Consider the following 27,969-nt stretch of genomic DNA (forward strand, 5'->3'; position numbering starts at 1 on the left):
CTGCTGGCGCGAGACGTTGCTGCAACTTTAACCAACAAGTCAATCGGTGGAGATAATTATTTGCGTGTTCTGCTGCACCCTTGACATCCTCATTAGGTGCAAAGCTATTCAGTTACACACTGCTATTGGCTCGTCCTTGTCCCGACATTCATTCCCGGAGACACTGGCGTTTGATGTTTTGCCAGGACAAATTAACTTTGATAACTCCGCCTCTGTTTAATATAGTGCTGCTGAATTAGCTTGACAAGAGCGCAGCGATAAGACGTCTTTTTTGCTCGGCTGTTGGTGGGATTATCGCTCTAAACCAGGGAGGGACGCCGATATCTTTCCTGCCTCCTCCCGTGTGGGTCAAAAATATCATTAACATGTTTGCTTTTGTTGGCTCTCATACACAAACGCTCGTCCTCTGATTTGTGTTCTTCTTTGCATCGCATAGCTCATTGTTGTGTAACTTTTTTATTGTGGTTTCGCAGTTTTATTTGAGCGTACATGAGGAAATTTATCAGCCGGACTACACGTCTGAGGAAGACTTTGAACAAATAGTTTATTAAAAAAACAAGAAGAGAATGCAATGCTTGCTTTGGCTCATGTCGCTGTCCCTCTGCTTGTTTCTCTCCAGCAGGCTGCCAATAGCCAGGCTGGCTCCACCGACCGTCTATTGATCCATCAATCCATCTATCAGAGCCATTTCCGACGATGAGACCCGACACGAGAGGCATGGACAGGACGAAGGTCTTGCTCCTGATGTTTCTTCTCGGATTGGAATTGTGTCAGAGTCTCAATTGGAACCCTATTCCTCGCAAGACGGTTCGATACCAGGGTGAGTACTGCGACGGTGGGCCACTTTAGGAAGGCTGAAATAAAAGGTTTTCCCCATCTTCACCATCAGAAGGTGAAACTGGATTTTGTTTGTCACTGGTTGGGCGATTTGCTGAGTAATGTATTCTTCACAAACTTGATCTGACTTGCTGTTTCTTATTCTCACTGGCAGCAATCTAGTCAGACAGCATCAATATTTATAGAACGGTTTTACATTGTCGACGTTGCTGCCGGGCAGATTTTTTTCATTCCGTAAGAGAGATGATCTTCTGTAGGAGTCCTGACATCGACCCTGGTTAAATAATAGAAGGTTCTAATCCTGGCACCCAACTGTATTTGCACTCTTTATCTCCGTCCTTGTCTGGCTCGCTTTCTCCCTACTCAACAATACTGGCTGTTGCAAAGTGAGAATTTTCTTTTAATCTCTCAAAGCGGTGGCACTGCCTGCTCACTGGGGATTAGGGAAATACCATAAAGAGACCGGGGTGAAAAATCGCCATTCCCTGACTCACCTATCCCACCTTCTATCCTGTCCTCCACCTATCTCGGCTACCCCTTCAATCCCGCCTCTCTTCTTGCTTTGTGAGCTGCAGTCATTGAAAGATGACCAAATTCTCTTTTGTTTTTTTCTTTCTTTTTACTTTCACGTATCTCTTTCACTGAGATCAGTGTCGTGTCGTGTGACAATAGATGTCCTTTTCATGCTTTCACTGGTGTTGTGTTCCCGTTGGAATCAAACAGGTGAGTCTGAGGGTGTCAGACGTCTGCTGGAGCTCCGCCAGAACGCACTGGTGGTAAAGACACAACAGGCAAAATAAGGAAGTGATAATCCGGCCTTTTTCGGTCCGCTGGAAAACACAGCGAGTTCAAAAATTCAGGTCAACACGGCAAAAGTAACCCAAAATGCCGGTCTCTCCATCTGTTCTTACTGTCCCTATATTGTAGAGCTGCACCGATCATTCACTCTGCCGATTTATCAGCGCCGATATGAGCATTTATGACGACATCACGATCGGCCATTTGTCATTTGTCAAACCATCATTCGACTTCAGTCCCGTGGTAGCCAAGAACATGGAAACTGTAAGTCGTATTGATTGAATGGGAACAATAACGGGGATAAAACATGGTGAGATAAGACTGTTTCTTTCCTTACTTGGGATCTTTTTAATGATATTGTGGATTTATGGGAGTTTTTACAGCTGTTATGGTACATTAATTATTCAACCTTTAGCCATCTCTAGCTGTTCATTAAAAACTTGAAATGTTCTAAACATATTTGAAGCAAAAGGTTTCAGAAAAGGTGAAATAATGGGACAAGGGATTGATGATAAGATTTTTGGAGCTCGGTGACACAAGTTCTACTAGAAATATGACTTGAATTTTATTATTAATGGTATGAATAATTTTTCTTATGCCGAAAAATGTATTCATAGACATGAAATAAATGTTTCAATATGAGCTGCTTGCCGTTTTTTGGCCGCTAATTTAAGTGTTGCCTTTTGTTAGCACTTGTTTTCAGGAGTATAGTCCAGTGGAGATGCCAAGAAGCCACATCCTGTGAATATGTTCCATTTAGCCAGAGATATTTGTGCTCTTGTTTGGTGGAAGTCCAAGGCCAGAATGTGTTCATAATGCCAAATAACCTCCAGCCAGTGAGTCCATCAGACTTTTGACTTCTCATTAGTTTGACCCAGAACTTGACATGGTAAAACTAAAGAACCTTTCAGTGTTCCGTTATGAATCTTGATTTCTCCTCATAATGTTGCCATGTTTGAGATTAGCTGATGATTGAGATCTACTGCTCATTTTTGGTGACATAAATGAGTTATATACATATTTTAAATCACAATTTGGTCCAAATAAGAAGCTGTGTGGTGAAAAATGATTGATTACTTTACATTAAAAACACAATTTTAAAACAGGAAATATATTTGTCATGAATATGCCTACTTTCAATATTATATTAAGGGTTCTCCGCAGTACTTTATTTTAACAAAGTGGAAACATCGAAACAAGCGGATAATGCGTAGCACATCATGGAGGTGGACATGAACATGGCAGGTCACTGTGTTCTTCATGGAAAATCCCCGAATGAAACATCATAAATACTGATGCTGTTGCTGGCAGAACTCAAGTTGTGCATGAAGAGATGAGATCATAGCGGATTGGTTGCTTCTCATCACTAAAAACTAGTGTTTTTATTGTCACCAATTCAGTAAATGTCAAAACTTCCACCTCTGATTTAGTGTTTCTCTACTGCTTCTTTATTGGCTTGTTCCATTATGTATGTAAAAAAAATCCCGGTGTAAACCCTGACGTCATTTATCATTGACTCAACTTTAGAAGGGAGCAACCAGAGATGCTCATTCAGTTCTTCATGTCTATGAAATTAAGGTGTGTTCACGTCCAACCGAACTCGGCAACAGTAGGTCAATCTACTGGGGGCAGGACTAAAGTCAAAATGGCAGATTGGTGAGACGGACCAGCTTCTCTTCCATTTGACTAGTGATGGGCTGCTGAGGCTTCATGAAACAGTGTCCTGAGTTCAATAGGTGGCGCTCTGGGGTTAAAAATGATGTGTGGTTTAAGTGAAATGGTTCTTTGTTGCCATAGATTTTAGAGGAGAGAGTGCCATCTGGTGGGCTCTGAAAATGAGGACACTATCAAGTTTGTAATTCCATATCAAGTCATTTCTGCCTTCTACTCAAGGCGTGACGGTGTTATCCCACAGCAAGGCAAGAAAGTTTCACGCTGGGTTAGATTGGTATCAGTATCGGTTGATACCCGAAGCCCAGGTATCGGTATCGGCACCATAAATGTCGTATCATGCATCACTTATGTCAACATGGTGCGTCACTGTCTGTGGAGTTGGACTCTGCTTTTTAAGGTTGGTCGCTAAGGACGACTAGGACCTTGCATAGAGTCACCCCCACACTGGGAAAAAGCCTGGAGAGAACCCTGGTACTGACAGTATCGGTACAGGAGAGAGTTAAGTCTCCCATCCAAGGTCAAAGTTAAAAGAAAGTTTAGATTGAAACATGCAGTTTTTTTTCCCCACACTGACCTGTAGTCCTCTGAGCTCTTCGTCTCCTCTTCCACTGTGGAAACCGGAGTCTCAGACCGAGCAGATCACTCAGATCATATTTGGTTCAAGTGTGATACCAGAGCCCAGAAAGAATCTTGGCTCAAATTGATTTGCATTGGATCGGAGTGGGATTATTTTACGCGTTGAGCGATCTCATCATGTTGTTAAAGGAATAGAATGAGATTTTCAGGCTCAATCGCAGGTTAAATGACTTCTATGGATGGATTCTGGTACAGTGGTGAGGTGGAGATGGGAAAGAGATGAAGTGGAAAAACAATGCTTTTGAAGCAGAGGTGATGTGGATGGGGGTTGAGCTGGAGACAGAGAGGGTATATAATGGAAAAAGAGTGAGGCGGAGAGAGAGAGAGTGGTCAGTCAGTCTGCCTTAAAAGGCTCGGGAGAAGGAGCTGCAGACGAGAGGGGAGCGCCAGCACATGCTCCATCTAAAGGCCACGTTTCCATATGTGCAGCCCTTTGCATGCAGCGTGAGTTGTGAAGCCTGGGGAGTCATGGGGGCAGTGAGGGCGTGTGTGTTTATATGTGAGGCCAGCCAGCGAGTGTGTGTGTAGCTGTCTGTCTGTCTATCTAATCCTCCTTTGTTTATACGCGTCTATACTGCTTACGTCGGCACTATGAGGGATTTAGCAGTGCAGATGGGGTGTGAGCCGGTTGGACGATGGTTGCAGAGATAATGTTCACTCCCTCCCAACTTCCTCTCCGGCTCCTCCCTTTGACCAAATTGACCACCTCCGTTTTATTTGTCGACTCCAGGAGAAGAAACACTGTCAGCCTTATCTTCTCTTTGGGATTCACACGCCGACATTTCAGCCTGTTCTAATCCCTCACTCGCCACTTGTCACGTTTATGGATGAAAAGGAAAAATCCCTAGTGAGAGATTTCGCGTACAGGCATTATGTATGCCTTGCTAATGAGAGCTCGAAATTTGCATTCTTCTCATTTGCTCCTCAGTTTCCCGCCTCATCCCAGACAAAAATACCTGGCATTAAGGACGGATTACGTTTCATATTTGTCCTCGTGGTTTCCACTCGTCCTCCAGCAGGTCTGGTCAGAGTCACCGAGCTGGAGCGGGGTGGGAAGGGCTGATGCACACGAGTTTCTGCTGTGATAACTCCCACCCACCGCGCGGTGCAACCATACCCCCCGGTAATTAAGGACGTCACCGTGTGCAGGAATTGTGGCTCATTAATGTGATTCAACAACAAGCTAACAAGCTTTCCTCTAATCAGGCGAGCACAGATAAAACTTCATTATCGTCGGTGGAGCAACCGTCTTGCATGCAAACCAAATATGGTTTCCTCACGCCGTGCTGCTTCATGAAGGACGGTGGCTGGATTTTTCTGCAGAGGAAAATGCAAGGAAAGGACGTAAAAAGTTGTCTTTTAAAGGTGAAATCTCACATGATCATATGATAACAGAGTGGAAACATCAAAACAAGCGGATAATGCGTAACACATCATGGAGGTGGACGTGCACATGGCAGTTTACTGTGTGTTTTTCATAGAAAAACCCCGAAAGAAACATCATAAAGACATTGCGGATTGGTTCCTTTTCATGATGAAACACTAGCGTTTTTATTGTCAGTTAATGTCAAACCTCCACCTCTGATTCAGTGTTTCTCTATCGCTTCTTTATTGTGTTCCGTTATGAAACACAGTTTAAAAAAAAAAGTCAATTATCATTACTCAACTTCAGAAGGGAGCAACGAGAGATGTTCATTCAGTTTTTCATGTCTATGAAATTAAGGTGCGTGCACGCCCAACCCAACTCAGCAACACTGTCAAGCTTCTCGCAGCCAAGCAGTCGCTGCGACCCCGACTGCGTTTAAAAACTAAAGTCAAAATGGGAGATTTGACTAGTGATGGGCTGCTGAGGCTTCATGAAACAGTGTCCAGAGTTCAATAGGTGGCGCTCTGGGGTTAAAAATGATGTGAGGTTTTATTGAAATGGTTGTTCAGGAGAGAGGAGGAGAGAGTTCCATCTGGTGGACTCTGAAAATGAGCACACTGTTTCATGAAGCCTCACCAGCCCTTCACTACTTCCTACTCTTCAGAGGAAACACACTCCAATGTGCACTTCGGAGTACCCCACCTGGAAGGCGTCTTAAAAGGCTTCCGTAATATTTTTTAGGTCCAGTTGGGAAACTAGATAGTAGCTTTTTGTGCATGTGAAAGGCTGTGATGCAGGCGGATCACCGTGACCGTCGGCAGTAATATGAGAGCTTCATGCGTCTGATCCTGGGGAGACTGAGCCCGAAGGAAAAAGTCCTCAATTTACCAGCAGATTTATTTGCTTGCCTGCTACGGTCTCGGGCTTTTTCTCGTGACTAACGCAATGAGGCTGAAGATAAGCGTGTGATGCTCCAGCCTGAGCCAGGACTCAGGTACAGACAACCGCTTGTGTTCACAAATGTGAAGATATGAGCGGTCGTCATTTGACTTTCAGTCCTAAACACTGGCGCTCTTGTTTTATCTGACTCATACACAGACATTTTCTCCAAAGCCGAACACAATGACAAAGACCGTTTAACCCAAAATATGGGAAACAACAAAGCAGCTGTGGTTGAACAAAGAGCAGAAGAAAGGAAGAAGGGAGCAGGCTGGTTGGAGATTTCCAGCTCTCAGAAATGTGATATTTTGTTTGGAAAACTTGGCAGCTTTGAAGCAGAGCGCATGAACGCTGGATTTTGGAGCTCTTTTTCTGCCTCTTGAAGAAAAGGGAGAAACAGTGCGAGGGAAGAAACGGCAGAAAGGAGGTGGTAGCGCCGAGCCTCTGACCTCTCCCTCGCTCTTCTCTTTCTTCTCTTTTTCTCTGCGCCGTATCTTCTCAAACCCTCCAATTACAGTAATGAGTGGTTGAGAGTGAGGCAGAGGAGGAGGAGGAAGAGAGATTGCGGTTGTGCGTGACTGGGAGCAGAGATTGGTAGAAAGACAGAAGAAGGGAAAAGGGAGACTCATCAGTGCTTTTCCGTCAGCGGGGTGTGTCACTCATCTCCTGACCCCGAGCCGATTGGTCCGTAAGGATCACCAGCGAGGACCAGATGTCAGGAGCCGGAGTCTTGTACAGAAGGTGTCCCGCTTCAGCAGCACGGTGGCTCGGCGTCTGCGCCGTCATGAAGCCTAATAAAAACTGAAATGAAGCGATGAAGCTACAGAAAAGTTGGGATGCACTGGTCGCGGAATCACAGATGACAGCATGATGAATGAGCTCATCAAACATGTTGCAGGCTCTTCTCTGCCTGTCGCACTTTCCCGCGCTACATCAATGTTGACACGGGATTGGAAATGAGCTGGAGCAGCATGGGCCCACAGGAATCCACCACCTCTCTGTTGAAATGATTTCACTCACTTCCAGAATTCCCATATTCTATTAAATTAATCTTCTCGGCTTTAAGAGGAAACAGATATTACTATGCAGATGACCTGTCACACTGTCCTACTTATGAGTTGGTAAAAAAAAAAATCTCACTTGTGTGGTGCACTTAAACCATCATGGAGCTTTTATGCTGTAACCTGACACAAAAATGATCTCCATTAACGTCAGAGTTTTTGTCTTTATTCAGTAAATATTTTAGTTTTTATACTGGCCTGTAGCACGTTGTGTTTGAACCTGAACAAACAACCCACATGGACCACTGTGTTCTAGCAAAACATCGGAATAAAGAACGGAAGAACCTTAAAAGAGTGAGCCTTGGAGATCCTCTACCGCTCGCTCCAACCCCCGTTCACAGTTTGTCAACAGTGAGGACATATTCTACAAGATCATGAATTTTATCTGCAAAAACTAAAAGAGGATTCTAGACCTGTGGCACATCAATGGGAGGACGGATGATATTCTTGGGATTGTGTCGGAACTTAAGGCCACAATTTGAATACTGGATTTAACTGTTGACCTTGCAGTATTAGAGAGCCAAAATGTGTGCAGGTTTTTGGGTGACGTTCACCGTAAATGACTCTGCAGAAGCAAACCGTAGAAGGAGCAACCTGCTTTTGCAGTAAGCTTGAGCCGTCTCGAAATGGAAAAGTTTTTCAAAAATTATAAATGAAATTACAACTTCAGCGGACTGTGAGGGTTATTCAGGTTCGTACTGAAGTGTTGACTCTTACATGTCTGTTATTCTCATTTTGATTTGTTGTGTTTCATGGCCATAACACTGCTTTAATGATCATCACATGAGTCGAGCGTTCGGCATGTACCACCAAGAGCCACGCTAGTTTGTGTAATGATAATACTGCTTGTCTAAGAATAGCATTTAAAGTTTGCAGACCACCGCCCAGCAGCTCATTTCCACCCATGCAGTTATGTTTGTACCCATTTGTCCTTTTTTGGTCGGCCGCTGCTGTCATGAGCTCAGTGGGACTGCAGGTGGCGGGAACATTCCGGAACCTGCTCGGACAACACACACAGTAAGCAAGGATAAAGTTGTGGAGTCTGACTGAAACGCCACCAAAATCATTAAAATCTTTGTTTTTGAGTTATTTTTGCTTTCAAACTGGCAGAAAATCACAAGGTTAAAAGGTGTTTCACACCAACAACTGTTGGGGTTTGTATTAAAGTAATAGTAGTTGGACTTCTCGCTGAGCTCCGTCGGGAAGCATCACTTGTGGCGCCATGAGTTCAGCCGCTGGTGGATGTGCAGCAGCCTCCCACCAGGCTCCCAAATCAGTTTTGTGTCGTCTTATTAATCCAATAAAGCAGACATTTAAGCTGGTGCTTCGTTTATAATCAGCTGAAATCGCCCCACTCCAGCCAACAAATGAGCTCCGTTCAGGAGAGAAAAAAAGCCGGAATATTTGCCTCCCCATCTCTTGTCATGCTCTCATTCTGTCAAGCACCTGACTCTCCTGTGAACTCACCGCCAAGTTGCATGCGTCACCGCGTGTGCTCCATTGTCGTCTCTCTCTGACAGCCTCTGCTGGTTCTAGTGGGTGCAGCGCAGTGTCTCTCACTTGTCCCGTGTTTCGCTCTCAGCCAGCGCTCCCTGCTTCAAAGCCTTTTTCCCAAAATAGGCCTTTAATGATAGTTTGCTGTGCGAGTGGCTGGGCGGTTAGCAGCTATAAGCAGGGACTGGGTGTATTTATAGCTCGCAGCCCAAGTGGAAGGTTGATCACAGAGTCCAGCCCTGACCAGGACCTTGTCAGTGACCGTGAGATGAAGTGCTTGCCATGTCCTTCTTGGGTTTTTGGCATTGTTTGACTTGGGCAGGGCCTTGGTTCTGACCCGACAGTAGTTGAAAGAATAATGTGAGCATCTGCAAGATCACATGGGATGATCCACCCGCCCGAATTAACATCAGAAAAAAACTTTTTTTTTTTTTTCTTCTGTCTAACTTTACTTTTGTTTACTCATTCTCACCGCTTTCCAGACAACCCCCACATGACAGATTTTTCTGTTTTGGTCCAAAGTTGAATAATTCTTCCCCGCTGCTTCCACGGAAGAAAACATTCATTACACCAGAGACGGCGGCGGCGCTGCCTCTCTTTTGCTGCTATTAAACACATCACTTGCAATATTGTTGGGCGCTTTTGTGTGAGTCTCCACAGGCTGTTTTTATTTGCGGCGAACGCTGCACAAAAGCGTCTCGATAAGTCGCACTGGCGGTGCATTCAAGGATATGCGTAAACTTATCGACCTCCAGCGAAAGTGCCTCCAATCAAACTCAATCCATGTGTTGTGCTGCACGTCTGCGGCATTGACAGGACGCAGCTCAGGATATTTTCAAGTGTGGAGCTGTGGTGGCTCGAAGAGCCGACCTCACATTTTCACCATTATCCAATAAAACCTGCACTGCATACTATTATAAAGGCAGCCAGTGAAGTAAATGATATTGAAGCCAGTTTGTTCTTCATTTCTCTGCCTGAAAGCCTAAATATAAGCCTGTGGTGTTGAATTATTTTGTGCGTTGGATGACTTATTGTTTGCAGAACGAGCCTTTCTTGGGAGGAAAAAAGCAAGCCGCGTCTTTATTTAGCAGCATTATGTGTTATGTGGACTAAAGAAAAACAATTTCTGTGGAGAGTTTCTCTGTCCAAATCCAAGAGTTAAATTCATCCTTTGTTTATTGGCTTTCAAATATGTGTTCAAATCCGGGCTGTGATTTTGAGGTGATAATTTTGGTAAGTAAATGAAGGGAAAAAAAGGCAAACAGAGACTGTTTAAGTTTGAAAAACGTAAAGGAAAAAGCTAAAATTGGTTGTTCGGTGCACTGTACAAATATTGTTTTAGTCAGGAACTGAGAGTGTGATAAGTCACCTGTGAGCTACTAGATGGCTCTTTTTGATCTATAACCTTTGTGCTACAGTTTTAATGGAACCTCACATCATTTTCAGACGAGGAGCGCCACCTTGAGCGCTGCCTTTTTCTGTAACTTTATTCATATGTTCCGCAATTTCCCGACTATAGAGTGCACCAGAATATTAGCCGCACCCTTTAAACCCTCTCTTGTTCATCCATAAGGTGCAGCGGTCTATAAGCCGCGGGTGCAGTGGTGCTGTCTGCGCCGTAGAAAGGCTTAAAACTGCATGAGGATCACTTCTAAACTAGTTTGGAAAACAGGCCCCAGCCTGGAGACTGACTCATGGAACAAACTGGACAATGTTCTGAACTGGAATCATCAACTCCTCACATCTTTTATTGACATTAAAGCGCTCAAAATGCACTGTTTTGTCCTAAGTTCCCACACCACAGCTGGCCTCATATACGTGGCTTAACTGCAGGAATCTCAAAAGTATGAATCTACTGGGAAAATGAGCGTCTGAACCGGACCATGTCGGGCTATGGGGCATGAGATCATTACATTCTGGGTCTTAGTTGCGAGCACAGTTTGATACCCAATTAGTTTCCCCCAATCCTGGGAATCACTATGCTAACTAGCATCCACATCACGCGATTCCCTTCCTAAACTGTGTTGTCTGCTGCAGCAAATAGCTCCGACTGCATTTCTCCAAACGGTGGTCAAATTGTTGGAATATGCAAATGTAAGGGGAATAATTTGCGGCTGTCGTGCGTAAGCCCTTTATCTGTTGCCACAATATATTCAGTGTCACAGCTGCAAAATCTGATATGAAAAGGTGCTAAGCGCTTTCACCCACTTGTCACTTTATTTCAGTGCTCACCATCCCGACATTAATCTATATTCGCGACCCAACACACACACACACACACACACACACACACTCCTGGCTGGCTTCATTTTGCCCTCATTTATCACAACCACATAGACTCACACACCAAAGTGAGCAGGTCTTGTAGCGCCTTCCCCTTTTGATCATCTATCCACAGTGTTGGCTGACCTGACCCGGAGAGTCGTCTCCCCTTCTTGTTTATAGCGGCGTGCCTCGGTTTGATTTCTATTTCCCTCCGTTTGTCAGTGTAACCCGCTGCATGTGTTGGACTCATTAGGCCTCCTTTGGTCTCAGCGTGCCTTTTATTTACTGGCATCAGTTTAGTATTACACCGTGCACACGCTTGTCTCTGATCGCATCAAAGGCCCAGCGATGAAACCCAAACCTGCACTGACATGTGCGTGCACACGCAACTATGGAGCCACAACACTGATTGAAGTGTACGTTTGGGGCTCCAGGAGAAGGGTCATAGGTCATAAGCATTACAGTATGACATCATCATGTAGGCATAGACTAGGAGTGATATTATCATCACTATGGAAATGGCAAACAACAAGGCAGTTACAAGCATTTCCCCAGAAAATGTGCGTTGGATGGGATCTGGTGATTCACATCCAGAGGTGACGATGGCGTTGGATGGAAAAAGGACCCCAGATCCTGTCTTCATTTGAGAATAAAGACAGAAGCAGAGACAAGCTCAATGCAATGAAAAATCAAAGCGCTTTGGGCAGATATAGTATAGTGTTTTTCTGTCAATTTTACATTAATATTGGGGGCAACAAGGGAAGACAAAAGACCTCAAGAAGCAGAGATCATGTCATGATCTTGACCAGGCTCGAACAGCACCTCTGTCTGCAGGGTGGAAATCCATTACCCTCAGTGTCATAACCCAGTACTTGCAGCGGTTTCACTCGAGACAAAAACAAACAACCCTCTGTGATCAGTGTTGAAAAGGGTTCAAAATGTTTAGAGCGTGAGACAAACATGAACGTCTGAATTTGGGAAAAAAAACAAACAAAAAAAAACATTAAAATCAAGTACTGTTGACAGTTGAGATCCGTTGAGATTTTGCCACCCAAAAATGTGGTTTTGGTGTCGAAAATTTCAAGCAGTCAAGCTAAAATCCAAATAATAGTTATGGATATCAAATGAACATGCAATAACTGGCACGATAGCTAGCTATTTTCTCTTAAAATACACCCAATAAAAGTACTGTTAATCCGGGAGTATAGAGCGCAGCGGGATATTAGCAGCACCCACTGTATTTAAGAAGGAAAACAGAGCTTGTTCATCCATGAGCCACAGCGCGGGTGCAGTGGTGCTGTCTGCACCGTAGGTCAGTGGTGCGCCCATCGAGTCAACTTAAAGTACCGAAAATGATTCTGAAAGATTCTGATTTAAATGCGATATATAATACTCCAAGAGTCAGTGAGAGTGTGGATGACATGGGGAAATAAATATGGCGGCCATTAATGTTGTTCCCCGTGATGCAGTATATGAACACTAGTGTGGGGAGAAATACTCCGACCACTACTACACACCTGCCTATTAAAAAATGCAGTTGTGGGAGCACCTAATCCAAACCAGACTGAAGCTACCCAAGAACCCAACGCAGACAGGTGAAACATGACGTCAGGCCAAATAGAGTATCAGCAGCTGACATTGAGTCTGAACATTGATACAAGCCAAACATTTGCGGCTTTTAAATGGAAGAGACAACCAAAGCAGTTGGAGCGAGCTTCATGAATTTTTTTTTTTTTTTCTACTTTCGATCTCTCCTATCCCCCATAAATCATCATTTTTATTTATCACCTTTGCCTAAAGACTGTAGACGGCCTTTCGGTATCAGAGATCTGGGCGGCGACTTTCATATCCGTTACAGCCACAGCTGTAAAAACACCGTGCAGTTTGGTTTAAGCCAGATGTGTGGAGGTGCTCAAGCACAGGTAACAACACACACACACACACACGCACTCAGACTGAAAGTGGCACGTCCTGCAGGAGCAGCCCAGGGGACGCCACAGTGTGGTGACAGATGGTAAGTACATCTGACTGCAGGCTTCTTGATGAAAAATCGCTTCCAACTGCTTTTTGAGGATCGTCTTAAGACACCAAGCAGGTGTACGCAGATATTCTGCTCACAAAAGTGGAGGAAATATACTTTTCTCTGCTGACATGAGGCAGAGTGTGTCAGAGAGTGCTTGTTTTTTTCCTTTTGCCTGGCTGTGTGGAACACAGCAGATGTGTTTGGTCGTCCCCCGAGGATGTCCCTCTCTGTCTCCCCTCCCTCTCTCGCCTCGCTCACTCATCTGTGTATATCCTCCAATGTTTATAGCCCGCTGCTCTTTAGATAATAAGCCGACTCAGTGCACCACTTCCTTCCTTTGGTTACTTCTCTGCTTCTTATCTCTGGTTGAAAGGTCCCCTGCCATCCATCAGCACTGAGGCTGTTGCCGCTTCTTTCTTTGATGTCCAGATTCTAATTCCTCATTTTTAGAACCCTTTCTATAGTTTGGAATTGGTTCCATGAACATGGATTGTGTCTCGTGTCTTTGACAAAAAGGATCTGTTTGAGTTTGAGCGGGTGCGTGTTCCGTCACCGAGGCCCCGTCCACACGAAAACACTTATTTTCCTATCAGATCTTTTCCCCTGACGTTTTCAAAAAGAGAGGAACAACACAAACATGGCGACAAAATGACAACTGCATTTGGGGCTGAAGATTCTTGTGTCATTTTTTTGTGTTCCCACGGCACTTTCTTGTCGAGATGACCTGCCTTGATGACTGCTATCCAATCGCCACTTCACAACAATGGCAGCTTTGGCATTGACAGAAAGCTATGAATATCTTGGAGCATTCAGGCACAGTCTCCGGTTCTCAGTCTTTTGTGGGAAACCATTCATGTTTCCAGTGAGCGCAGTATGTTGTCTTCGCCCAGTCAAGGTTATAGAGGCAGGGCTGGTCATAAACAATGTTCCAGTTGCTCTCATTGAAGCAGTGAAAAATAGTATTAAGATATAAAGGTTATACTCCGAAATTACTGTACATGAGATTAAAATTGATATCGTGAATTTGATGGACAGTAAATGCTATTGCTATTGCTATTTCTAGAAGCATTTATCATCTACATACATACAATGTCCAAGATGGAGGCTGTAAGAACAGCATTTTTGAAGTTTCCTGTTCCCCAGGTTTAAAGAAGTTCATTTCAAAACTGTTAATATATTTTATTATTTCCTTCAAATGATTGTGTTCGTAAATGATTTGAGGTGGATAAATGTCATTTATGCGTGAGAAATATTGAAACGACACGGCATCTGTTTCATGAGTGTAAGGTGGTTATGTCACTCTTTTTATTTGTTATAAACATTGATTTGATTTGGTTATATGAAGATATTCAGGTTGGTGTGTCTCTAAAAAAAAATAAGTTTTGGATTAATCGAATTATTATAACAAAATATACATAAATGTAGATGTGCAAAGTCTGCAGCTTTAAAATCAGAGATTTATTTATTTCAGCAATGTTTATCAATAATGATGACTTAATAAATAAATTAGATAATATAATAATATAGGATGCATCATTCCCTTGTGTTACAATTTATTTATTTTTATTATTTCATATATATTTATTTTCATTTGTTTATCATTATTTTCGCTTCTCATATACTTAATATATGTTGTGATGTTGCATAGACTCTGAATCTGAAAATCCTTTATTCAATAAAGACTTTTGTTTTCTTTGTACAACAATGTTTGTATTTAATAAAAATAACAAAAGAAGAAAAAAAGGAAAATTCCCAGACTAGCCCCCAAGATGACGTCACCTGACGATGAATTTTGCAGTCAGAAAGTGGGAGAATTCGCAGCACCCTGAGCTCGCAATCCAAGATGGCTGCTCAGACAGTAAACAATAGCGAGAGCTCTTCTTCTTCTAACATTTTTTTCTTTCTCTAAATTAGTTGAATGCATCGTGTTCTGTTGTATATGCGAACCTCAGTGTAGACCGCGCTAACAGTGGCTATCACTAGCCTGGTTGATGCCGGCGACGTTTATGGAGCGTCTTCTTTGAACTTCTCACTTCTGAAGTAAATGGAACGCAACATAGACAAAAGGTACAGCAGAACTTATGCAGGTGCAGTATCCTGACCCTCAGATCCGACAGTGGGCTCACTACTAGTTATTGTAACACACTTGACCGTAGAGGTTGTTGATGGAGGATGCTAAGCTTTATGCTTTCCATAGCAACGCTCCCTCTGCTAACTCGTGATGCTAGGGTGTTCCCACCACCTCAACTCTCTCTAGCGGCAACAGTGGTGCTGTTGTCGTCACAGTTATGCAAGCGTCAACTGTTGCAGTGCGTGTGGAACTCTTAGAATGCCATTAATAGTGTTCATTGTGAAAATGTCTCATGAGCCAGATATGCCTCAGTCACAGGAAGGATGCGGTTTGTGGGGCCGGGGTGTTTCATGCCGTGTGATACTTATCAATGCTGATATTTCACTCATTCGCTGTATATCCTGAAGCTGCTGCCACTGAGTTTAAAGGTTAACTTTTCCCAGGTTTTGGGATTAAATGACTTGAGAACTAAGCGCATGTCACTAGTTCTTTTCTGCTTACAACGCTGTGTTCATGCTGAAACCAAAACTGCAGCCGAGACTTAAAAAATATCAAGTCGCCGGGACCCTGCGACTCTATTGAGAGAATCAGGGGAAGACGATGACGTTCCGAGCTCTTACTGCAAGACTCACAATGACGACGAAATGCGTTGCTGTGATTCAGACTGCAAGCCGCCGCCTTCGAATCACATTTAACTGAAATTGAATTTGACTCATGTAAGCCGGGATCACACTCTCTTAAGAGCTGCATCAATGTGTGCTCAAAATATTTCAAGCGCATGCGATGAGAAAGGGAATTTTATGGCTTGTATTCAGAAGAGCTCAGGGCAGGAAGGTGACATCAGCCTTTAGTGATACGTGTTGTGTGTCATCCCTGACTGGAGCAGTACCTTGACAAGAAAGGAGGACATCCACGGATCCCAGTGGGTTTACTTTGCTCTCTGTGCTGTGAAGTATCCACCCAAGGATCATTGCCAACCTGCAAGCCACCTGATCACAAGCGTCCCCAGCGCTGTGGCGACAGGTGAAGACATCTCTGAGTCCACGCAGCGAGTAGCTTCCACCAAATGACTCAGCTCTGGGAGTAATGATGCTCTCTGGAGCTGCGAGGAAACTCCCCTAAGCTTGTGCATCCGTCTGGCTGCCATCAAGTGGGGCAGCTCAGGCTGGGATGTGCGACCGCAGCTTTGCATTTCTTAAATCCCCGGATGGGGTTGTGGGACGAGGTCGACGGTGCAACAAGCTGTCTGCTTTTGTTTGTTCAGATCCTGATTCCTGATGACAGCTTGACAGCTGTCCAACCAGACTGTGCTGGCACGCACTTCTCCAATAAAATAGTAAGGATTAATAAATAAATACGTAATTTATTTAGATATATACCTGTTATATAGGTATGTAAGTGCTCAGGTGCAGCCTGTTCTCTCTGGACTGTCTGTGCCCTTTCAGTCAGGGGGAAAAAAACTGCAAAAAACTTGAATAATCCTTGGATAATAAAGTATTCCTTTTCAATTTATGAACCCATAATGTGCATCCCTGCGCTGCCACCTCTTCTCACACTCCTCCCTGAGGAAGAGGAAAAGCAGAGCAAGGTGACACTGGAGGCAACAAGAGTGTGGATAATGAAAACTAAACACCCTCCTTTCTCTTCCGCTCCTGTCTCCGCTCGCATTTTCAGCCCTAAAAGATTTGAATGTGTGCTGCAAAAGTCTTTTTTTGAATTTTGATGGAGAGGATAGAATGTCTGCGTCCCTCCCGTCGATCGCAATTCCACACTAATTTGTTTTTAGATGGTTTTTCATGCTGCAAGCTGTTGGACGCCTCAATTTGTGGACACGTTTTTTTTCCACCCCCCCCAAAAAAACGGCATGATACAGATTGTAGTGAGTGACACTGGCAGTTTTCATCACAGCTTTGCATTAAGATGCGCTCAGCATCTGGATGTTCAGCCCAGATAATGAACTGTCTAATCACACAGATTTACTGCAATTATTTCATTCATATGCATCTCAGCACTTGTGTATTCGCTCCACGCGCCTCGTGGATCGGCTTTTCTATTCACCATTACGCCTCAAGACCAACTCTGGGTCTTAACCAAGTCATGCTTTGGTGGTTTGCTAATCTTCTGTGAGGCTCAGGAAGGTCGAGAGTGAAAGATCCGTGAGCCCATCACGGACCAGAAGAGCACGCTCACCTCTCGCTGCTCCCACATGACGCCGCTTCTCACCCTACATCAAAGGAAGCGCAGGGCACCGTGTTGAAGCCAGTGAAACTAAGGGTGGAGAACTACAGTGGTGCGAGAGCGCCATCTATTTTGCTGTGTTTGTTTGTGGGAGACAGTATCACTCCATCGTGTATCAAGTATATTTGAGTGCGTCGATTTTTTTTTTTTCATGATTGGAGGCATAAATGTTTATATTTGTTTTCATCATTCAGCATATGTCATCGCAGTCAGGACAGTGTGAGTGTGAATCCACTTTTTTTTAAAGTATGTACGGGTTATGATGTGGTCAAAAACAGCCAGTCAACTTCATGGAGCATCGTTCCAAGCCGACATGGTGGGATTTTGTCCTCATAAAGTCCTGTGTCATGTTCCTCTGAACCCTATTGGACAGTTCTCCAAACTGTTCCTGCACACTTGTGGAAAACAGACCCCTTCAGCAAGGCTGGGTAGCTCCGGGTTTTCAACTCCATAACTATTCCGCAGACTTGTTGGAGCGACCTCCAGATGCCTCCCACCCTGCTGCCCCGATAGCTGCCACGCTGCCTTCTCCATCAAAACAAAAGCCGCGGTGCTATGAGAGCATCGCTGCATCTTGTTTATTTGCACTGCTCTGCTAAACCGACAGGCGCCTTATCTCAGCTCCCAAATGCAGATCTGGAACATATCAAAGTTGCTGAAGACTCATTTTGGCTCCAGGTTGTTAAAGTCAACCCGGAGCTTAGGAATCTGTCAGCGTAGCTTTCCGTCTTGTCAGAATAATTTATATCAGATCCTAAAGGATATGCAGCCTTGAGTTTTAAGAGGAATGCATCGATTCGCTCCGGACTATTTCAGTTTCATCGCTAATGCTTCTACATGCATTTATGTTTTACTTGCCTGGGAGTCACTCATGGACGTTACTGTCTGTCTGTCTGTATCAGTGAGCGCTGAAGAGTAAAGTTTTCAAACCTTCACCTCTCTTCACTTCCTGCCACTGGGAGGCAGCTCACACTCTGCTGAATATTTTATAGCTGACCTTGCGTTCCCTTTTTTGCAACATCTTTCAACAAAATAAATAGCTTTTTTTTTTACCTTTGTTATAAAATTCACTTTAAAAATGAATGAAACTTGCTTTAAAAAATGTGTATTTTAATTAACTAAGTGTCTGGTGTTGTTTATTGAGGTGGGGCTCGATTTAAAACCAAAACTAAACAAAACAGTTTTTTTGTTTCCTACTTTTTTTTCTTTTTTCTTCCCACTTTGTCATCTTTTCCTCTTTACAACATTTCCAAGTGTTATTTGTTTTCATAACTCTTGTATAAAACCTCCATCTTCTATTACTTTTATTGTTGTTGTTGTTGATGATGTTGTTGTTGTTATTATTGCTTAATAATCTTTTCACCTCTCATATTTAGAAGTTCAGCGATGGCCAATTTTTTGGCCAATACCATTATTTTTTTTCTTTTTTTCCCCTCAACTAAATCACAAAATAACAGTAATACTGAACGACACTGTTTAAAAAACATTGCAACTTTTAAAGCAAAAAAAAAACAATTCAAAAGGGAAAGCTCTTGATATAAAATAAATATGATTTAGCCGCTCCAATTCCGCGCTGTGATTTGAGGCTAAGTGTCTTGTTTCAAACATTGCGAACTGCAACTTGGTTACCAGAGAAGTGTTGCCAAACGTCTGCCATCATGGCTGGCTGCCTCTAATGTCTGTAGCTGCCGGTGAACTGTGCATGCAGGGATGCAGCGTCACAACAAGTGTGATTTTCTGGAGAAATACCTTCTTTGTTTTGTACATTTCTAAAGAGTAATAACTTTTCTCATCACGTATAAATATAAATAGCATCTACTCAAATAAATAAATACATTGTATTTCTCATCATGATGACGTTATAAATGTCTATATCGGCCAGCCGATATGGCAACCCTCATATTGTGTTAGTCTTTGGGTTTAAATGATCCGTTGATGTAATACGAAGTCACGTAAGTCTAAATGAAGCAGTTGTAACCTGCCTACTTGTTTCATTGACTATGTGCTCTCTGTCATATTGGATGACTAGATTTTTCTGTGGTGCACTGTTCATTTGTTTTGGGTTTTTTTACCAGCAAAGGTACCAGCTGCGTGTTAACGCTGGCCCTTGTGTGTTTGAACAGATGTCCTGGACAGCATGGCACGGTTCAGTGTTCAGGGAGTCTCCAACTACAGCATGCTGACACTGTCGGACCATGAAAGAGTTCTGTACATCGGTGCCCGGGAGGCTCTGTTCGCTCTGGACCCGAACGACATCAGCAGGCAGCTGCGACCCCAGGTAACACACACACACACGCACACGTCTGCTAAGCTTCAGTGTGGATCCAGATTAAAACGAATGCATTAAACCTGCTGAATATCTTGACTCTGACAAGAGTTTATGAGTATTGCTGCTGACACTAATATATTCCTCCGATAAGACGAGCACCTCCAGACCTCAAGAGACAAACCTGCGTCGTCTTCACTTATAGATGGAGACCTTTGAAAGTTTACACATGCAGTTTTCCATGATCATATAATGTAAAAGAAATGCTCCCCATTTTTTATCTGTTCGGTACCAGCTTTTATTGGACAGTTTCATGCATTTATTAAACATTGTCATTGTTTTTTTTGCGTCATATTTGAGTAGAAACACATGCAGGACACTGGAGGACAACGTAAAACTTCTTTTATGAGTCTGGTCATTTAATGAGAGTTTCAAGGAGCCTCTTGAAAAACACTGAGAGTTGAAATATTTATATAGATGTATTCGTCTTCTGAAGCTTGCGCTGTTTCACCATGACTGCACACGATAATACCACATGAAGTAGATACTGCTGTTCACATATATATATATATATATATTATCTCTCATGTACTGCTTCATGAAATATTATGAGATAATCCAGCCGCTCATTTTAACCCACATTTCGTCTCAAAAGTGGCCCGTAAATACAAAGTAATGACACATTGATTTAGCGATGAGTAAAACTGCACTCAAGCTAATAAGAGTTGCGCGTATTAATGATCAAACATATGGCTTTATTATGCATTGGACCCAATTCATCCAGTTAATAGAATCGCCGCCAACTTCCTTTTGAAGGTAACTCTTTTATCTGTTGCTGCTTGGCCGTGACAGTAACACCACTGCGCTGCCAAATAATACTTGATCTAATTTTAAGCTGTTTCATACACAGCTTTTGGCACCAGCAAAGTACGTCTCCCAGCAAACGTATCCCCACTGCCCACACTTTGTCTGGTGACACCTATTTTCCATGTTTTCGTTTGTCGGCGGGACCCTCGGGTGTTTGTTAAGAAAGATCTGTGAATATCCCCTGCTTCGCCCAGCACACACATTCACTGGCGCAGATGTCTGAAGCGTCTCCGCCTGAGTTTCCCTCCATCTCTCTATAATTTGATCTATGCTCCAATCAATACAATTATAACAGCGAAATGAAGGTGTAGCAGGCGACTGGCAGCGCGGGGATTGTTGTGCGATTCTCTGCCTTAATGGGCCCATATCGAACGCGCACAAATTGATACGCACATGCATCCGTCGCTGCTCACTAAGTGAGTCTTTGAGGAATAACAAACCACGTCTTGCCTTCAGAAAAGAAAGCGGAGAAGCGGCGGAAGGCCGCTGCGTCACCATCTGCCCACCACTCTCTCGCGTCCCCCCCTCTCTATTTCCTTTCAACTCCACTCCCTTCCATCATCACTGCTGTCTGTCTGTGTGTCACCTCCCTTTCCATCCCCACTTCAGCGCTCGACAGGCTTCTCTTGACATTTCTACCGAGGTAGTTGCGTCCTAATTTTCCCCATAACGTTACACAATCCTTTTCCATCACCGAGGGGGTTCATTTAAACATCTCTGTCACATCTTCTTCCCTCCCACTCGCTTAAAACTTACAGCCTTTTAAGGTTTATTGTCATTTGCTAATGGACAACGCAGCATTATCTCGCGGCGCGTCAGACATCAGAGATTTGCTTGCCGTCGGTTCGGCTTCGTCTCAGGTAGAATTTAGTTTGTTGCTTCAAATTCTAGTCAAACAAATATCCATTATTATTCAGCAGGCCTCAAGTGCCCTTGAATCAAAATGAAATAACAAAGGATTAAATCATGATTTATTGAAAAATAAGAAGGCTTTGGCTGGTAGACTTTTTTGTTGTTGTTTTTAATACGTGCGTGTGCTTAAATGTCTTTTCTGCAATGCGAAATATTTTCCACTTCATCTAAAGGTGTCATCTCAAATACATTATTAGGCGATTCATACCACATTTATAGAAGGAATTATGAATGTTCATAGTCATGTATGGGAATTTATGACAAGGTATAAAAGTAAAACAAGATTTAACTTCATCTAGTCAAGTGGCCTTAACCACTTAACCTTACCACTCAGTGAAACTATATTACAATTTTGTTTTTCAAATTCTGCACCTCAAAATACTCAACAAGCATTGTTTTAAGTTGTCATCCAAGGTTGTGAACTTTCATAACATATAGATGACATCTTTATAGTTTTTGAAGTGCAAAAATATCATGAATGATTTTGATTTATATGGAAACCGTGATTTCGTTTATCATCTTGTTGATTTGAGAATTTGCTTTTGTTTAATATTAAACTGGCAAATAATAAGGAATAAAAATAATATTAAATTCTCTCTATTGGGGAGGAGGAACCTGGTGCAGCGCATCATACATCCTCAAGAGGAGGAGTCCATCCACGGCTGATGTCACGGTCGCACTACATACATACATATCGGCCAAACTGCACTGTGACTCATGACGTTACTGCAACACTTGTTGAGGATCAGTGGCACTGGACAGAATGTTAGCAATAAGCAACTCAATATTTGTTTCATGACAATTATCTTGTTTTAATAAACATAATAAAAAGCCCTATTAAGTGCACAACCCTGGTGTTTGTCTTCTATTTGCACTGTACACAGTGGGATAGGTCGGTCCCATTGCTTATGAATATCATAATCTCTATAGAACCAACCCATAAGGCAACGGAATAAAGAAAGACAGTTGTTTTGTGTGTTTAAAGATGGTGTGTTCACCTGTCGTCTGTTGGACATAGCAGCTCTGGGACCAGAGGTCATGACTAGAATTCCATCCACTTCATTTCTCATCCTTATCTGAGCTCGGGTCGTGGGGGTAGCGGCTCTGCAGAGTCACCCACTTTACAGGTCTGCTGGCTTGTCAAACAGGTCCTCAGTGAGTGACCAGACACACAGTGTATGCCAGGCATGAAGCGGATGTTAGGGCACTCCATGTGACCGTGCCTCGCCCCCCTGAAAGGGAGCATCAGCAGTTCTGAGCAGCCGCCGACCCGTCAGTCTCCGGCGATAGTTAATCTTGATTTGAGCCTTTATGGATTCGCTGCAATCTGTAGATTAAAACACATAACCTGCGGCTGCATCTGTGCTTCAAACTTAAATACCAGGGAGCCGTCGCGGCTAACGTGCCTTTTAGAGGATCCCATCGGACAGAAATGATCTTAACAGATCCATTTAGGCTCAAATCATTTTTCATTGTCAATGAAAATGACTGCGTCTGCCTTTGTCTGTTGTGTAGATCGACTGGCCGGCACCACAGGACAAGAAGAGGGAGTGCGTCACCAAGGGGAAGAGCAACCAGGTACTGTACAAGTGATAGATCGCCGGCCTGGCTCAAGGGCACCGCAGCGCACGGATTAAAAAGCATGATTAATCTCGCACGAGTTTCACTTCACTGAATGACATTTTGCCAAGTCTGACTAGGTGGTTTTAGACTGGAGCCAGTCCAGTCATTACATTAGCACACAGTCCAGCACGTCTTCTAAACAGGTCCCGGATCAACAACCAACGGGATCAAACAAAGAGCAGCTGTTTTTAATGTTTTCTGGAGGGAACACCGACCGTGACACAGCAGATTTTTATGAAACAGTCTGACGGCTGGGATTCAACAGAAAATTCCTCCTCTGCTTTCCGCTCCAGATCTAAATATTCCTGGTAAAATCACAAGTTTCCCCGACCTTGTGATCCAAGGGTTGTTTATTAGTTATTTCGTTTGAAAACGTGTTTTGTCAGTGGAAAATTGTGGTGTTTATTGACCCAAATAGAGCAACCTTGCGAGCAGCAAAGTCGCTGGTTCAAATCTAAAACTTTTTCTTTCAAGATAGCAATTGTACCCTGGAACTCTGGTTTCCTCCCACTGTCTAAAATATGTATATTAGACTGAAAATGATCAAATCCAGTTGTATGTATTTGTGGAAATATGGGAACATAGTGAGTCTTGTTTAACTTAACTTGTGAAGTACAAGTACTTGAATCCTTAGATAATCATGACTCCAGACAGATCCACCTGACTTTATTTTTATTTAATTCCAGTATAACAGTTTAAATATGCCCTATGACTTGAGTACTTTTGTCCTTATTAGTTAGTAGTTCAAAGTTACCTTTTCAATATCTGGTGGTTGTTCAACATTGCTATGTAATAAACAGTTTAAATAGATAAAAACACTCCAAAGAAATTGATATTTCAGCTTGACATGTTAAGGACTGAAGAAATGAATCAGCAAACTGACTCAATTACTCCAAACTTCACACACTATAAGATTTTTCACTCATTTTATCATTCAGACCTTCTGCCCTTTGAAGTATAATATCCAGATGGTTTAGCCTGTGTGGTAGGACTGAGCAGCCTGGTGGTCTCCCCACTGTCTGCGTTGTTCTTTGTCTCATTCCCTCTCAGTGAGCTGCAGCGAGTGTCTTGCAAACTCACCAAAACTAAGGTCACACTCTCTGCTTTCAGAAACTCATTTAGTTTTTTTAATCGCCCCAATCTTTCAGAAGTTACTGAACTGAGAAGCTCTCATAAGTCATGACTCAGGTGCGTGGGAAGTTGGGCGGTTACCATAACACCAGGGATCCCTAGATTCAGGTGGCGTTTGAATATTCTAGATCAACTAATGCTTCAAGAAGTTTGAGAAGCCTGGAGTCAGTGGCGACAGGATCCTCAAAAAAGCGTTGATGTGCAAATTTCTCCTCAAATACTTTAGTCACATCTTAAATGATCGCAATTACCAATTCATTACGGTTCATTTCGCACCAAGAGACGGGGCTCAGCGAGTTTGGGGCTCAAAAACTCATTTTCTAACGGTGTATTTGCTGACAAACGCAGATCTTAAATCTCCTGCTCTGGCAGAGTCGGAGCAGTCTTCTCATTTAGCGCCAGGCTAATCCGTTCATTACCGCTCTGATATTTGCTCTTGCGAGGAGTCTTGAGTTATACACCAGTAATGGTCCGATGAGACTATTTCCCAACAAATATTATCGTCATGTCCGTGATGTTTGTTGTTTTGAAATAGAGGGGCAATTAGCGGTATTCCACTGGAGGCGGACGATTCTCCTGCACTTCACGCAGATGTTTTTCTCGGTGAGAGCTTTTCGTTGTTCGGGCTGCATCATGCACATTTGTCAGAGCTGTTTAATATTTTATAGGAACACAGAGCTTTTTGGAAATGGGGCTGAAATTTCTCACTGCGAACCGCAGCAGCGTTTGATGCGGTTACTCGCAGATCAGGAATGAAAAATTGTTTACTGGAGTACATCAGCAACACCATTTAAATGAGGCCTGGAAACGGGCGCAGCTGGATGAGCGCTCTCAATCCAACACTTCTCGTAGATGCGGCGGTGGATGATCAGAATGTGTTGCGTTTAATCATCCCGGTCCGCTCTGAAAGCCTTAACTGGGTTTACAGTTCTGTTTACTCTGCAAAACAAACCATATGGCGTAAGCAATTACATTTAATGGCGATTGTTTCGTGTAATGCGGCAGGGGTGGACTTCGCCAGACACTCATTCTTATTATCCTCACGCAGTTGGACATGGACACATCAGCTTCAGTCCATTCCAATGACTCACACTCAAGTGACGGCATCTGTTTCTGCTGCCCATAAAACGGCTTTATAAAGTTCTTTAGTCCAGCACATTGCTGGAGGTTTGTTGTCAAACTGGCTTAAATAACCAGCATTGATCGCTACCTGTCGCTCTGTTGTTGTTGTTGTTAAGTTATCGTTGTAGCATCAGAACATCTTGACCTTGTTTGCTCAGGTGATGGACAGTACAGGGTTAGAGAGACGTCTCCACGGACCTTGATGTTTCCTGATGATGTGGGGATTTATAGTGGCAGTAAGAGGTTTAACAGGTGGAACTGGAGATCTGGAGAGAAAAGGGATGCATGTCAGGAGAAGCAAGACAGAACACGTGTGTAGGTAAGAGAGAGGAAGGTACAGGTGAGTTCTGGTGCGTTAAAGTTGGATTCAGATCTGGAAATTTACATGAATGAACCCCTGAGTAGCCAATCCAAGATGTCTTCTGCGAATGACATCTTGAACGAGAACTTTTCACAGTGTCTGTCTTGGTGTTTCTTCTTCTCCTGTGGGTTTTGCAGTTGCTATCTGTCGCCATTATGTTTTCTGACTTGGGTAACTAGGGGGCACCAAACTCAGCTGTGATGTCGAATGCACCATTCGAGAATCAGGGAGGAGCCATGCAAAGTAATGGGAAGGGATACAGAGAGGTGAAGAGGAGAGTGCAGGCAGGGTGGAGACGACTGGCAGGTGTGAAGTGAAGGAGAAGCTCTAAAGGTCTGAAGCCTGTCATGAGGTTTGACTGTAGCTGTGACACAAAGACGTGAAGGAGAGTTAGACATGGTGGAGTTGGAGACGCTCAGGTTTTAACTGGGACTGACTAAGACGATTAGAAATGAGAGCGAGAGAGAGAGAAGTTAGGGAGGACAGATGGTTTTGACACGTGGTGAGGAGAGAGAGAAGACGTGTCTGTGGAAGAATTTTGGAGATGGAGGTACCAAGTTGAAGAAGGAGAGGACCCCAGTGAGATCTATGAACTGGGAAGAGGCATGACTGAAGGGAAGCTCGTAAAAGCCAGGCTGCGCTTGGTTGTGACCTCACTAAGATATGAACTCAATATGCAAATGGAGCAGTGTTTATGGCCACACTACAATGATGGCTGCGACTTAAATACCAACTCTAGATTTCCACATGATTGGAGCTCAGACTTACTTATTATGTTTGTCCCTTGCTGTGTTTGTTTGAGAATGGTAAATGTGTGAGATTGTGGAAGTGTAAACAACATCATCATCTGTGTGATCTGAGGAAACTATTCCTCCCCCAGAACCGTCCTCCGCCCGCAGACTGGACAGTGCTTGGAACAAGGTCTCGGCTCGCTCCCTGTGTGCAGAGAAACTGGTTTTTCCAGTAGAAATATTTACTAAATTTAATGGTATAATTTCAAAACAAACTGTTCTCTTCACTTGATGCAATCTGTGGTTCATTTATTGCATTTAATTCCGGAGAGTTTCTCGTCGGCACTCTGAGCGCACTCTTTTGTGCGCATTGATCGTCTCTACGTCTTAAAAACGTGGCCTCCAGCTTTTAATTTGGATCTCTTTAAACCCCTTTTGTCTGCTGTACCCTGTTAGAGAGGGCTTATCGTCTCACCCGAGAGTTGAAACTTAAAATTAAAACGTCGATCAAGCTGCGAAAGCAAATCCACATCTTTGGGTTTTGCAATACAATGTAATCGCATTGGGATGAAAAGACAAACACCACCCTGAAAAAAGACACGTCAGCACATTTTCGGTGGAGTAAAACTTTGCTACAGCGCTCCCTTTCCCCAACTAGGCGCTGCTAACCCTTAACCGCTGTGTTACAGGTCGACAACGTTTGACTCCGCCCTCTCTTCTTTTACAGACCGAGTGCTTTAACTACATCCGCTTCCTGCAGAGCTACAACCACACGCACCTCTACACCTGCGGCACCTACGCTTTCCAGCCCAAGTGCACCTACGTGGTATGTGTGTGTGTATGTGCTGATTCACAAGCACCAGTGGTGACAGGTGTCAACTCGAGATGTTTGCTTCCTGACCCGGGGGCTGGGATCGCTCCGACAAATTCGAATGAAATGCAGTGGAAGAGGATATTGTGCGCGAGGACCACTGGACACGTGAAGAGGAGTGTTTGTTTGTGGTGTGCGTGCATGTGAGGCTGATGTGTTCGGACAGTGCCGCAAAGGTTGAAGACCCAGTTCTTGTAACAGACAGACAGAGTTTGTCGCGGTGTCATGTGGGTCATGAATTGTACTGACAGCGAACCACCTGTGTTTCTGTGTCTGTGTGTGTGTAGAATGCTGATTATTTTACCCTCAACTCCGCTGCTCTGGAGGACGGCAAGGGAAAGTGTCCGTATGACCCTGCCAAGGGCCACACTGGCCTCATCGTCGGTGAGTATTAAGTAACAAATAACTTTATATACCATCGCAAAATATGACTTTTAATCACTCTAATAGATCCGCTACCATTAATGATGATTAAATGTCTATTTCTATCCAAAAGCCAAAAGACACTGTCAGCTTTTCTTGTTCCATCCCATCATTCTGTGTATTAAAGTGATAAGCTGCATGTTTTTATGGCTCTAAAAGAAACATAAAATGTCCATCAAATGGCCGCAGACCACTCTAAGCTGCTTTTTTTTTTCCTTACTCCACCATCACTCAGGGGTCTGGAAGACCTGTTTAAGTTT

At 43.5% G+C, this 27,969-nt stretch overlaps 1 protein-coding gene across 3 annotated transcripts in view; it reads left to right on the top strand.

Moving 5' to 3' along the window:
* Positions 1 to 27,969, top strand: part of sema4c (sema domain, immunoglobulin domain (Ig), transmembrane domain (TM) and short cytoplasmic domain, (semaphorin) 4C) — a 99,612-nt gene that overhangs the window by 49,474 nt on the left and 22,169 nt on the right. For 2 of the 3 annotated variants that reach the window (XM_053869856.1, XM_053869854.1), the window contains 5 exons: positions 620 to 820; positions 19,526 to 19,680; positions 22,963 to 23,025; positions 27,143 to 27,241; positions 27,574 to 27,670. In XM_053869856.1, the coding sequence (XP_053725831.1) occupies positions 697 to 820; positions 19,526 to 19,680; positions 22,963 to 23,025; positions 27,143 to 27,241; positions 27,574 to 27,670 (538 nt within the window). In that variant the 5' untranslated portion in view covers positions 620 to 696. The remainder of the gene's footprint in view (positions 1 to 619; positions 821 to 19,525; positions 19,681 to 22,962; positions 23,026 to 27,142; positions 27,242 to 27,573; positions 27,671 to 27,969) is intronic. The other variant, XM_053869857.1, reaches the window with a different exon arrangement.

Source organism: Synchiropus splendidus, chromosome 7, assembly GCF_027744825.2.
Source record: "Synchiropus splendidus isolate RoL2022-P1 chromosome 7, RoL_Sspl_1.0, whole genome shotgun sequence".
Classification (NCBI taxonomy): Eukaryota; Metazoa; Chordata; class Actinopteri; order Syngnathiformes; family Callionymidae; genus Synchiropus; species Synchiropus splendidus.